The sequence below is a fragment of the Sitophilus oryzae genome, unplaced genomic scaffold (assembly GCF_002938485.1).
Source record: "Sitophilus oryzae breed Bouriz unplaced genomic scaffold, Soryzae_2.0 scaffold_1576_pilon_pilon, whole genome shotgun sequence".
Classification (NCBI taxonomy): domain Eukaryota; kingdom Metazoa; phylum Arthropoda; class Insecta; order Coleoptera; family Curculionidae; genus Sitophilus; species Sitophilus oryzae.
The window spans coordinates 17,229,026-17,243,981 of NW_022146254.1; the positions used below are offsets into that span (position 1 = coordinate 17,229,026).

At 35.0% G+C, this 14,956-nt stretch overlaps 1 protein-coding gene across 1 annotated transcript in view; it reads left to right on the forward strand.

Moving 5' to 3' along the window:
• The window catches only part of LOC115879196, a 240,595-nt gene extending 226,133 nt beyond the window's left edge, over nucleotides 1-14,462 (forward strand). The window contains exon 9 of the mRNA XM_030895887.1: nucleotides 14,202-14,462. Coding sequence (XP_030751747.1) covers nucleotides 14,202-14,462 — 261 coding nt within the window. The remainder of the gene's footprint in view (nucleotides 1-14,201) is intronic.
• The last annotated feature ends 494 nt before the right edge of the window (nucleotides 14,463-14,956 follow it).

Sequence of the window (14,956 nt, forward strand, 5' to 3'; positions counted from 1 at the left end):
TGACATTCTTACTTGTGAAATCGATATGTTTTTTAATATTAGGAATTACACTTTTTTAATACAACTCTAGTTGATCAACATGGAAAAGGAATACGTTCCTACATAGTTAATGCTTATTTTCTTTCGGGTATCCCAAACAAGATTAGAAATTAAACGTAATTGGCGAAGTAACTTTTAATCTATACAAAATCGCTTTTTTCAGCACGATTTAGTGGTTTATTAAATATTAGAAAAACTAGCGCCTACATTCAAAACTTTTGAATGTAGACGCTAGGGGGCGCTGTCTTACAATTTAACAAACGTTGCGCCTTTTTCCAAAAAATATAAATGCGATAGTATATGTACTTTTAGCTGATAATAAGGAGTAATAAATGCTTAAAAAGTCAGCGAAAACCACATCTTGATATTCTCTTTCAAGCCGAAGACATTAGCAAAATTATAATAAACACTAAACAATAAGCCCTTAATTACCTTATTTTTATAACATGATTACAGTAGCCGTCTTGATTATGACTATTCTAATAAAAAATAAAAAGTAAGATAGAAACGATTAGTTTATTCTAAAATCGACAATATAAAAGATTACCATAATAACAGATGTATTAATATCTAATAATTAAGATATCAATGACAGCGAATAAGAAACGATGCCTCGATGAAGTCATGGTAGGCTTTGGAAAGAAGTTGCTTTTGGCGTAATAGCACAAACGTCAAAGGACATTTTCCACGAAAACTTGGAAATTAATATGTAGAATGAGTGCGAAGAAGTAGCTCATAATAGAACTCATAGTGGAGAAGAATTAATTGTAAATTCAGTGAAGAGCGACAACCAAAAGGTAAAAAGGCAACAAAGTAATGAGATTTTTGAATGTCCGGAGTGCGGTAGGCAGCTAACATAACGTATCGGGCTTTTCACTCACAGAAAAGCTTATGAAAGAAAACGCCTTGCGTAACCATCTTCCGATGCGTGTCAAATACTCGTCAGCAAGTAATGGCCAGTATGTATGTAAACATCAAACTGTTATTAGATCAACAATTTGATTATATTGTATTAGCTAGCAGCTTTTTTTATTTTTTGAAGAAAGGCATATTTAGAAAAGCAACCAAAGATAAAAAAACGCTGCTGAGAATATCAAAATGTTGATATAATAATATTTTGATGTTTAAACTATCCCTTTAAAAGCAACTTTTTTCCAAAGCCTACCATGAATTCACTGAGGCGTCGTTTCTTGTTCACTGTCATTGATATCTTCATTATTAGATATTAATACACCTAGTATTATGGTATTCTGGTACATTGTTGATTTTTTGAATGAAATAATCTTTTTTATCTTATTTTTTATTAGAATGGTCATAATCAAGAAGGCTAATGATAGCGTGTTAGAAAAATAAGGTAATTAAGGGCTTATTTTTTTCGTATTTATTTTAATCTAGCTAATTTAGCTCAAACTTTGGTTTGAAAAAAGATATCAAGATGCGGTTTTTTAAGCTTTTATTACTCTTTATTATCAGCTAAAAGTTCATATATTTATATTCATGCATTTATATTTTTTGGAAAAACGCGTAATTTTTGTTAAATTGTAAGACAGCGCCCCCTAGCGTCTACGTTCAAAAGCATATTTTTTTTGTGGTATAACATAGAGTAAGAAACTCTTTTTTAAACGAGCTATCATTTGTAGGATTCCGATCATCCAGTCCGGAGTTAATAACATTTAAATAAAAACAGATCTAACCTTCCCCCACCACTTTATTTTAGAAGATAGGGGAAATTAATCGTACAAAAAAAAATCAAAATTTACTGAAGATTATGAAGCTATTATTTTTAAGTACATCGTATCTACGCAAAATTTCTTAAAAATTCTGTTTGGTTATTTTCCATAGCAGTTACGCCCTCTAGCGGCCGTTCTACAGAGTTGAAAATAATTTCCAGCGGTTTCTCATGGTCTCTTCAGTTAAAAATACTTTTTTCCGCAAGCCCTGTGACTAATACTTTCCGAGATACAGCCGAGAGCTATTCTTAGTTTGACACCCTGTATCTTGCTTTTTGTTAACTTTTTTTTAACAATATAGGATCGATTTTAATCTGGAAAACAGACACTTTGCCATAAACTTTACGACTTTCGGCCTCCTGAACTAACAGTTTTCAATTTTCACCGTACCACGCATCGATTTCCAGTAACAGTAGTAGTTTAAATGGCCCATAAAATGCAGATTAGCTAGAGAGAGCAGCATGCAGATGATCCTAATTAGAAAATTTAATTAGGTCGGTAATTTTGCCCAGACGAAATTACGCTTATTGGAAATGACGTTTATAATTCTTGAGCAGCTCCGGCGTAGTTATCTCGTTACCGCGCCAAGTCGAACTCTAATTTGTAGAAATTTTCAAATTGGTCGTTTAACTTCAAAATTGAAGGAAGAGTTCAGACCGGCATACCGGATGGATTCAATTTTATTTGACAATCTCTTGTAACTAAAGTAATTTTGAACTAAATAGTGCATCTTCAATTTTTGGTGGGCTTGATTGCCATGTATTAGTCTAACATTGTGAATTCTAAATCTCCCATCAGTATTATTAGTTCAGTCATTGGGGATTTTTGCTTGGAAAAGAGTCCGGAAGTTTTGCAACTTAGCAGGTTAATAGGGCTATTTGGGGTCCCTAACTAAAATCCATAAAATGCACATTTCCAGGCTTGCCGCCGGCGCCGCCATCTTGCCAAGGTGGCGCCCAAAATCGGTATTTTGTAAATATCTCGAAAACTATGCGTTTTTTGTAAAAACTAGAAGAGAGCAAAATTAAAAAATAAAAAAATTTCCTATAAAAAAGGTTTTATTAATATTTTCGCTAAAGTCAACCGTTTAGACACAAAATCCCTGGAAATTTTACAATTTTGCGTAAAATATATACTATGTATAGTCGATTTTCCGAAATCAAATGTCGATTAGGGTTCACTAAAACTAGTTTTAGTTTAGTTTCTTCAATCAGTTAAAGTCTTCAATCTTCTTCAGTTAAAGTTTTGAATTTATCTAGTGGAGATCTACTCAACTAGATAAATTCAAAACTTTAACTTATCTGCACAAGCCCGACGGATCTGGCTCATTGATGTCAAAGTCGATCATGTCTGCTGTGCAGGGCTCATCAGGGTGGTCTCTCAATACATCCAACTCTTCATCTTCAGCCGCCAGAGGGATATCTACAGGCAAGTCCAACTCCTCTTCATCGGATTCGTCGAGTGACACTTCAGTGACGTTGTCACAGGATTTCCCATTGCAGTATGCACAAATCATTGAACATTTTAATCCTGCTTTTCTGCATCCGCAGGCTTTACCATAGTTGTTGGTTTTGCATTTACAGGATAAAAATGCCAATAGGGATTTTGGAGCTGGATCTTTCAACGTTGTGACTGGAGTAATGCCTGTTTTTGTTTTCTTCCAACCCCATTCTTCGGCATCTTTGGTACAACCAGACCAATGCTGAACCTGGTGGTAAGTTCGCAATGAATGCTGTGCAGCACGACAATTAATTATACATAAATTAATGAGCGAATTAATGAGACGCCACTGTTTTATGACAAAATTGAAGAAACTAAACTAAAACTAGTTTTAGTGAACACTAATCGACATTTGATTTAGGAAAATCGACTATATGTATATCATACTTTACGCAAAATTGTAAAATTTCCAGGAATTTTGTGCCTACACGGTTGACTTTATCGAAAATTTTCATATAACCTTTTTCATAGAAAATTTTATTTTCTTTAATTTTGCTTTCTTCAAATTTTTACGAAAAACGCATACAGTTCGAGATATTTACAAAATACCGATTTTTTGTAAATATTATCTATGTTACTAGTAGTAGGCTTATTGGTCTATAGTTTTTGATGCCTTATGTTGGCATGGAATTATGTTGGCACTATTCCAGTCTTGCGGTATATTATGTTTTCTCCTTATACAGCTGGTGTATAAATTTGCTAGGATTTTTTAAGTTCTCCTAATTAAGAACTGAATAAGACTTTTATGAACTTAATGAATACGAAAATAATTTAAAAATAAATCAGAATTCTTCAAAGACATTACATTTTTTTTTTCAGAAAATAGCCCTATCTATGTAAATCTAGACATACAAGATATACATAAAAAAAATAAACAACAGAATACAAAACACATTAGACGCTGAACAAGCACAAGCAAGTTTTAGAAGTGGTTTCAGCACAATTGATAAGCTAAAAGAAAGCATTATCTAAGCAAAAGAATACGAAGTTCCACCAGCCATAGTCTTTTGGCTTTTGCCTCGATATATCCTAAGAGAATAACAGAAGCCTTAACGAAATAAGGAATACACAGAGGAATCTTCTTCTTCTTTCTCTGCTTATCCATTAATGGATGTTTGCGACCACATTTTCCATGGCTTCCCTATCTCTAGCTGTGTGGATCAAAGTCTGTATGTTACTAATGCCTGTCCACTGTCTTATGTTCCACAGCCACGACATTTTTTTCCGTCCCAAACCTCTTCTGCCCTCGATATTGCCCTCGATAATCAACTGGAGAAATGTGTATTTATGGTTACGCATGACGTGACCCAGGTATGCGGTTTTTTATCCCAAAAGCTTAGCCATATATTTAGTTAATTTCGGCCTATTATTGTTGTATATTGTTGGCTATGCGGGCCCAAGTTATCCTGCTAATTTCCAAATATCCTGTTCCTATCTTAGGTTCGGACTTCTTCCAGATCTATTCCTTTTGTGGGTACCATGCTGTAATTTTTGTGGGCTATTTATTGCCCGTATTTCTTTCCAGGTATCCTGTCCATTGCCACTTGAGGGATTCAGTTCTATGGATGACATCTATTACCTGGGTCTTTTGTCGTATCCACTGTATTTTGTTACAGTCTTTCTTTGTTATTCCCAGCATATTTTGTTCCATCGATTATTATGAGACTTGCAGCTTCCTTTGCAGCGTTTTGCATGCATAGGTCATGATTGCTAGTATACTTTGATCGAATGTTTTCTTCTTTACATTTTATATGCTGAAGAATTTTCTTTTATGTCTTATAAAAATATTTTTAAAACATTACCATAATGAGATTGTAAAATATTTAAAATAGCGAACGTCATACAATGCAATATCTTATTCGAGCTATTAAAATCGTAATTTATAAAGCCCAGCAATCAAGCAAATGCCAGCTGAACATTTTACAGATCTCGCTGGCACGGTCGGCATTAATAAAAATTTCGTCATCGCGCGCTCCACTGCATTGTTCCATTGGAATACTTTCAAAACTGATAATTTCGTTATGTTTCCTTTGTTCTAGTTTTCCGAAAACGGCGGAACAATCACCATCGCGAAGAGGAAATGAATGGGCGAGAGACGGAATAATCGGAAAATTTATCGTAATTTTCGCTGAGCGAGGAGTGGATAAAATTACATTATATTTTATTAAAAATGATCAGAGGAATGGTTGAAGTTTAACGAAATATTAAGCAGACCTTGAAAAAAATTAGACGTGTGAATGAATATTTGGAAACTCGGTCGTGCCGTTGTTGCATGACAAGTGTATAAAATATATCGATACGCACTGCTCATTCATGCCGGTTCAAGGCCGGATGAAATCGGATATCTCGTGGGTAGGAGTCGATTTTGCGAGCGTCTCGCCAAGTCAGTAGGCCATTGAATGAACTTCTCGTGAGAAAAGTACAACTGGAAGTCAGTACTCATTGACAAATATGACATAATTTTTTGTATATCTAAAGGACATTCGTAAATATTGCAGGGAAGGAAAATATTCTACCTATCAGCAGCGTGCAATACATGGAAGCAAGGGAAGCAGTGCTTCCCCTAAACAAATTACAAAACATCATCTTCTAAAATGTAATCTAGTTTTTTATTGCTATTTTGTTAACGGACCGGATGTTTTTATCTACAAACGTGTTAAAAATTACATTCGAAGATATACCCTTTAAATGAAATTGGTCCCATGTTTTGGCGTATTGCACTGGGTGGGTCAAATTGGACACTTTTAAACACCCTTTTCTATAGGAGATAGACGAAAACTAGTATGCTGTCTGGAGTTCAATTTTTATCAAAAACATGATGATGAGAACCGCACATCGATATCTGTTACCTTTTCGGAGTTACTGGGTGTTTTTCAAAAATGTGCATTCGCTGTAACTTTTTTGCTTTGGAAAATTTTGAATTTTTATGATAACATTTCCAACGCACGTTTTTACGTAGAATTTAATGGTTTAAGTATAATTTTTTTAAAATTAATAATTTAAGAATTTTATTATTAACAGAAATGTAGTAGTTTAGGCTTTCGCATCGTTTGAAGAAATTTGGGTTTTCGGGTTTTTAGGCCGTCGTCGGTTAGAATTGCTTCCTAACGTTTCGCTAGCACGAGTGGCTAGCATCCTCAGAGGTTTGTTTACTCCGATTGCTCACACTAGACTGCGCGTATTTATGCGTCGACCGAGTGTGCCTGACTGGTAGCTATTTCTTATGTAACGGCAATTATTACGAACAAACAGAGGGTGTCGCAATGGGCAGCCCAATAATTGCTAATTTCTTTATGGAAAGATTTGAAGAAAAAGCGCTAGAGTCATCAGTTCTGAAGCCCGCAGTATGGTTTCGTTATGAGGACGATACATTTGTTGTTTGGAAACATGGACGAGACAGCCTAGATGACTTCCTTCATCACTTTAATACACAGAGCCCTAGCAAAAAAATTCACTATGGAAACCGAAGAAAACAACCAACTGGTCTTTCTCGATGTGCTTGTCAAGAGAAATGGAGACCATTTGGGTCACACGGTGTATCGAAAACCCACTCATACAGACCGGTACTTGCACAAACTGTCAAATCACCATCCAAGCCAAAAACAGGGGATTATCGGAATATTAGCAAATAGAGCAAGAGGCATTTGTGCTAAGGATCACATATAAGAGGAACTAAGTCACTTAAATAAAGTGTTTCTTGCTAATGGATATAATGAGAAAGAAATAAAAGCGGCGCTAGCACCTAGGCAGAGGAGACTTGACGTCAATGAACAGAATAACACCGCTAATAAGGCCTTCCTCCCAGGTCACCGATAGGATTGGAAAAGTTTTTAGGAAACACAACATCAAAACAATATACAAACCTACCCGAAAAATAAAGGACTGCTTGAGACCAGCCACAGATAAAAGGGTACCATGATTCTCTGCAGGGATCTACCGTATACCTTGTTCCTGCGGTAGCGTATATATTGGAACTACCAAACGCTCAGTAGAAACGAGACCTACGGAACACAAGAGAAGCTGCAGGTTAGGGCAAACAGACAAGTCGGCCGTAGCAGAACATGCTCTAAGAGATGAGACCACAAAATCCAGTTCGAAGAGACCCAAGTCATTGCCACAATATCTGCATATCATCCTCGTCTGGTCAGGGAAGCTGTTGAAATTCACAAACATTCAAATAATTTCAACAGGAAGGAAGAAACTCTCTACCTAAACAGAATTTGGCATCCAGCTATATCTAGGACCAAGGTAGCAGTACAGAGAAGTAGACCAGTTCCGGAAGAACCACCACCGGAACAAGCCACGCCCCCTTCGCGCCGACGCTTAAATACGCGCTACACCGACGCGGAAGCATCAGTCTAGTGTAAGCGATCGGAGCAAACACACCTCTGAGGATGCTAGCCACTGGTGCTAGCGAAACATTAGGAAGCAATTCTAACCGATGACGGCCTAAAAACCCGAAAACCCAAATTTCTTATTAACAGAAAGTTTGATTTTTTATATGGGACACCCTGTATATTTTTAACTCATTGGAAATAATTTAAAATTACCTTTCCAAAAATATAGAATACTTGATATTTTGTTCGATTCCTCTTCGAAATAAAAATAGAGTTTATAAAAATTCGTCCACTTTGGATAAGTAGGCTTTGAATGGCGCCGCGCCGGTTTTAATTAATGCAAAAAAATTAGCTGTGAGCAGGAATTAAAACGAAAATAATATTTGCAATGAGAGATGCAGAATTTTATAACAATTTAAACTCTATTTAACAACATCTACACATTTAAACTATATCAATAACAATAAAAATTAATAGCAAACCAAGACATGGGATTTTCGCGGAATTTATTAACTGAGTGGGAGTGAAAGATACCCTCGCATAACCGCTAAGTATTTCTAATTCTTGTCTAGAATATACGGGCAATTTAAAAATAAGAACATTTATTCTTCCTCAAAGATAAAAATCCATAGGCACTAAGTCTGGCGGCCTCGATGGCCAACGAGTTAGCTATTCAATTATTCCCGAAATTAGCTACAAAAATTTGCTGATAACGTCAGCGTTTTGAGGCGGAGCCTCGTCTTGCTGGAAAAATATGTTTTCAAATTCTATTAGGGACAGATCATCGATAAGGGGTCCAAAGCCTACTAGTTAAAAGTGGTGCACTTTAAAAAATTTCTGTATTTTGAAGGGGACTATAACAAAATATCAAGTGTGCTATATTTTTGGAAAGGTAATTTTAAGTTCTTTTTATTTAATTAAAAATATACAGAGTAAGTCCCTTTAAAAACGTCGAATTTGACGTACCCTGTGCACAAGAAAACGCCTTTTGTATTTATAATGAGGCCCTTGTGCTATCAGACTTTTAAAAATAGAGTATAGGAATTGAATGTGGTAGAAATTCAATTCAATTCAGTATTGAAACTAAACGAATTTCGGACTTCCATTGTCTTTATTTATTTTTGGTTAACACAACGTTTCGGTTAGGAGGATCACTGACCGTTATCAAGTGTAAACTCAGTGACCCTTCTGACCGAAACGTTGTGTTAATCAAATATTTATTTTTGGTTAAGACAAGGGAAGTCCGAAATTCTTTTATATTCAATTATTATGAATTATGGGTACAGGAACACATAAACATTATAGATCAATAGATTTTTATATTTATATAAAAACATATTAAAAATCATCTGTAACTAGAAAAATGGTACTTCTTTTTAAAAAAAGGTTGTTACGAATGTCAATATTTAATTACCCAAGTTTCATAGAAGAAATTTAGTTTTAGTTAGACTCCAGCGAAGTAAAGGTTCGCGTAAAGTGCAAAACTAATGCGCCATCTGTTCAACTACAAACAAACAACAAAGTTGTTTAAAAAACAAGTTAGCAAACGTAGTTAATGCTTAACGTGAAAATAAATTTTCCAAACGTAAGGCTTTCTATACACCATGTACCTACACTTTATTTTTTTCACTAGGCAACGAATCGACTCGAAGTTTGGAAAGTTCGATGCATGTTGGTGAACATAAATAAAAACTTTTTTCTGCCTCTTTTTTTCAGTGATTAGAGTTAATTTTACGGAATTGTGCACTTTGTTTGTTAGCTTGGAACTTTTCATTATATAGTATGTCGTTTTTCTATGTCTAGGTTAACATTGGGTGAATGAACGAAGTGCTCTTTGAGTTTTGTTTATGACGCAAAGTACCACAAACTGCATTTTTTTAGAGAAGAAATCAGTATTTATATTTTATATTAACGTATTTTACTGAAATAAAACTATAATTAATGTTAATATTTTGAGGCATTTTCACAGAAGAAATTATACTAAAACTGTGTAATTACAAAAAAAAACACTTAAAATCTATAATTTTTAAGTGTATCTGTTAGGAGCAAACACCGATTTCGGCCAATGGACGGAAAATATGGCCAAAACGCGTTTTGGCCGCCAGCCACTTGCCAATGTTCGAAATATCGCTTTCCTGTCGTCTAAGGGAGAACAGAACGCGTTCGGGGCCTTTTGCATTTACCAGAACGCATTCTGACTCTTCCAAATCAGCCCAGAAGCATTATGGCATGCGTCATTGTCAGGACGACTCAAGCACACAAATATTCAATGGTCAATGCGAAAAAATATTTTTATTGTTTATGTAAATACGACATAAAAACCTTAAAACTAACATTATTTTTAAAAGAAACGTGAAACATTAAAACGCGGAACAAAAAAAACCAATTTTCATCTTATCTATCTACTTATTTTTACACGAACTATTGTTGTGACATTTACTGTTACATACTATTTTCTTCGCCCTACCCGCGCACTTCTTGTCGACGCAATAGCGCTTGCAATTACATTGTACAAAGCCCTGTTTTGATCCAGATGCTAAACCAGAAGCTGTACGGAGAGCAACAGACGTTGATGGAACTGAAGAAATGTCGATAAAGTTTGAGTCGGCCAAAGTAAACTCATTACGACAGTACAGCGACTTCAAAGTTCCATCTTTCGTTCCTGAAAATGAATTAAAAGTTATAATGTTAAATAGCTCACATACATTTATTACACACCAAGCTGATAAAGTCCAGAGTCGTTAATACTGAGTACAATAGCTAACACATTTCTCGGGGCAAGTCTACCTCTGTCAACATCAGGTACTCGTACAATAACAGTTCTTCCTACATCTATAGGTGGTAACTTTGAATTTGAAAGGGCAATCATTTTCTCGGCTTGTTTCTCCAGTCCTTCTTTAGCCTCGTCCCGGACAATAGTTATTTTTTCAGTTTGTAGACATCGGTCACATATAATTTTCTGCTCACTCTCTCCATTTGTTTCGTTAGTTTTTCCGCAAATGATATGAATAGGTAGGTAACAAACTGAACATTGATAAGTATCTGAAATTTCTTTTTCGCATATTGTACAAAATTTGTTCTCTCGTTGATTTTCATCATGTTTATCTTCACTTTCGTCTGAATTCTTCTTATCGCACAACTTTTGCAGCTCTTCTTCTGTTTCAATGTTGTGTCGAGACAAAAGTTCTTCAGGAAGTGACGAATTCTTGAGACCGATCTTCTGAGGCGCGCCGAACATAGCTTCATAAGGACTTTTCATTATTCCTGTATGCAGAGAACGATTTTTATTGCTTTGCACGAATCGCAGCCCCTCAGACCATTTTGTTGTGTGTTGATCGGCTAACCATGTAACCAGCATGTCCCTTACATCTTGATTTGATCTCTCTACGGACCCTTGACTCTGCGAGTGGCGAGGTTTTCCATGGACCAGCTTTAATCCGGGCCACATTTCAGCAAGATTTTTGATTATACGGTTTGCAAATTCTCTACCATTGTCGCTTTGTAGAATCATAGGTGCGCCCAATAAACAGAAAATATCTAATAAATGATAGGCAACTTCTTCAGCTGTCTTTGTTTTCAATGCTCGTAGTACGGTGAATTTTGTTAAATGATCCTGATAGTTTAGGATGAAACGAAATTCTTGGTCTGGTTCACTTTGCATGTCAATTAAATCTACTTGACAGCGAGAATTCATTTCATTTGTCAAAATTGGCTTAACCACTAGTCCTTTTCGTAGAACTTTCTTTTTTAATTGGCATTGCTTGCAAAGTAATAAATAAATTTCAATTATTTGCCGTGTTATATTACAATATTTTCTCTTGAGTTCAAAATCCATAACTAAAATAAATAAAAACACTTGTAGATCTTGAGTCCATTAAAAAAAACTAAAAAAAAAAACAAAACATACCTCGTAGTCTCTTATGTCCTGCTCCCACATGAGCGGAATGAATAATGTCAAATAATTCGTGGGTCATGCAAAAATACCGTAGTTCGGCAGTTTCGTCTGTCTTCCTTTCAATTAGTTTTTCGGTTTCGCCAATTTTTAAAATATCATACCTTTTTAATCGTCGTCTTTGTTTCGAAGATATTGGATCACCGTTGCTTTCACAAGCTTTTGCCGCCTTCACCTCCGTAAGTATTTGGTCGTATCTTTCTCTTGTAAAAATATTGCTACGATCATTGCTATCACTTATGACTTTTTGCAGTTCATCATTAAAACGTAATTTAAGGTCCTCCATGATACTTACTAGCGACTTTCAAACCCGCACAAAGATCAAATACTAAATGAATGCTCTAGGCTCTAGCTCCGGTGGTATCGTTTACAAGCTGAGACTCGCATAAAATCGGCGACGCATTATGGCAATCGCAGTAGAAAGCAGAACGCGTTCTGGCAATTGCAGATGGCCCAAAACGCATTCTGGGGTTCATTAAATAGCCAGAAAGCGATAATTCGGACATTGGCAAAATGGTAACAGCCAGAACGCGTTTTGACCATATTTTCCGTCCATTGGCCGAAATCGGTGTTTGCTCCTAACAGGTGACAATACTACGATACATTGTAAGAGGCAACTTTTTGTGCCAAACTTTTTAGAAGTGTTTTGTAATACCTAATCAAAAATTGTGGTCAAAACTATTTTCAGAATTGTCTGAAGAAATCACAACAGGACCCTGTATGATTATACAGGGTCCGGCAATAGTGCGTCGGCAGAGAATTTTGTTTAAGTGTAAACCGAGGTGTAAACCCAAACTATGTAGGAGAATGTATTTCAGGAAAATATTTTAACTTCTATAGGGTCGCTCAAAAAAAGTGTGAGTGGATTGGAATGTTTTTTTAAAGGGACATCCTGTATATTATTGCATTTTTGGCCTCCTTTCAGATCACTTTACAGAATGCTAAGATATGGGTAAATATATTTTGATAGTTTCAGAGATATTAATAAATAATTAAAAAAAAATTGCCTTTCTTATCAAAAATTATTAAAAATACAAGAACTGTCCTGAAATCAAAACTATTTTAGGCATTTACTCTAGATGGTCTGTACTTACTTTTCTATAAATATGGTAATCGTAAATCATACAGGATGTTCAAAATTCTACGGCAAACTTTCTAAAATATAAAATAATTTTTCTTCGTTTATTTTTAAACGGTACACCCTGTATATTATTTTTTCAATAGATGAAGAATTAAAAAATAAACATTTTTTTGTATTTAGAGTATTTCAAAATATTTGACGGCTGCGCAGATATGCTCGGTTTTATAGTTCATATGGCAATTTCCACAGTAATTTTTATCAAAGCCATCCAATGAGTTTTCTCTTGTATTTTACTGTTGAAAGAGCCAAATGAAATAATACTGCGTGTATTCACGAAACCATTAAAAATTTTGAAATATTTTAAATATAAGAAAATCTTAATTTTTTAATCCTCCATCTAATAAAAAATTAATATACAGAGATTTAGAAACATTTAAAAAAAAGAAAAATTATTTTATATTTTAGAAAATTTGGCGTAGAATTTTGAACACCCTGTATGAATTAAGATTATGAAATTCATAGTAAAGTAAGTATAGACCATCTAAAGTAAACACCTAATACAGTTTTGATTTCGAGACACTTCTGGTATTTGTAATAATTTTTTTTTTCTTTTTTTGTAATAAGTTTTTTTTTAATAGATATTTTTAGCCGACCATACCAATAGGTATGGTAGGCTATTAGGATCGGCAAAAAAAAAGTTTTTTAATTTCATTCAATTCAAAATGAGTTATTTGGGCCATAAATGGCCTAAATACAAAATATTTTCGTGGTGTCTGTCTGTCTCTCTGTCTGCCTGCCGTCTGTAACACGATAACTCAAAAACCGCTGAACCGATTTTAACCAAATTTGGCACAAAAATACTGTGGCACCCGAGAATCTGGCCATTAGTTTTTGGTGAGGGTGGGGGGTTGGTAATGGGGTATAGGAGGGGGTTAAAAATTTAAAAAAATCGTAACTCCAAAATTACAGCAGCTAGCAAAACGCGGTTTTCAAATTAAGATTAGGAATAATATTTGCAACAAAATTTGTAATAACATCAAAATCAGTCAAAGTCGCAGTTTTCGAGATATTAACATATTTTAGTATGGGCGGTAATGGCTATACGTGCCTCCCGGCGCCAATTTTTTATTTATTTATTAATATCATTGAAACTATTAAAATATATTTATTCATCTCTTAGGATCATGTAAAGTGATCTGAAAGGAAGCCAAAAATGCAACAATATACAGGGTGTTCTATTTAAAAAAAATCGTCCCGATTCACACTTTTTGTCAGCCAACCTATAGAAGTTAAAATATTTTCCTGAACTACAACCTCGTACATACTCCAGATTTGCACTTAAACAAAATTCTCAAGTTTTTTTTTTATTTTAGGAGCTACAGATGCCCGACTATTGCTGGACCCTGTAGATAAATATTGTCTGAGTTTCACTAAACTCATTTTATACCAAAAACAGGTGATCAATAAGTTGAATACCTGCATACTGAAAAAACAAAAGATATTTTATTTGATCAATCGCTAAATATTACTAAGAAATAATACCACTCTTCTCTTCTTTCTAGCTCTTCTGTAGGAAGTCCCACGAACGCAAACAACACCAATTCCAGCACTACTGCAACAACACCCCGTCGCCCAACTTCCTGGGCCACACTCCCGACTGCGACCTGGAACGCCTCTCTGAAAAATACTGGGGCGAAATCCTGGAACGCACCCTTTCATCCACTTCATTGCACGCCTTGCAGAGGGCGTGCTCACCGCCCAGGATGGACTGTAATGGCGGCATCGAGTTGAGCACTTTGGACACTCCGGTGCCGGACTTATGAAAGTTGGACAAGACCACGCAAACATTCGACCTGACCAGTGAAAGTATGGGCAGTTCGGCTGAAACTGCCATAATGTCGAAATGATTGTGTGGTCTGTGATTATTACTTTTGCAGAAAAGACTTAAATATAGACAAAATAATCAGGCAAAATATGTAGGTTTCGGACTAATGTTCTAAGTGATGATAAGTCATATACAGGTAAAATTTATAGGGATAATAATTATTAAATAATAAATTAATTATTTAATTATTTAATTTCTATATTAGCAGTTAAGTGGCAAGAATCCTTATATAATTTTATTATATACCTCTACTGCAAGAAATTTGTTTTCTATTCTATATAAATTTATTCCAAAATAAAGTTATTTTGCAGCATAATAAAGATTTTCGTAAACGTCATAAACTTAATGTCTTAGGTAATATTCGGTGGTTTTTGTTAAGTTTTCATTGAAAGGGTAAGTGCTAAATATAATCAATCTGTTTTTTTTCTGGAA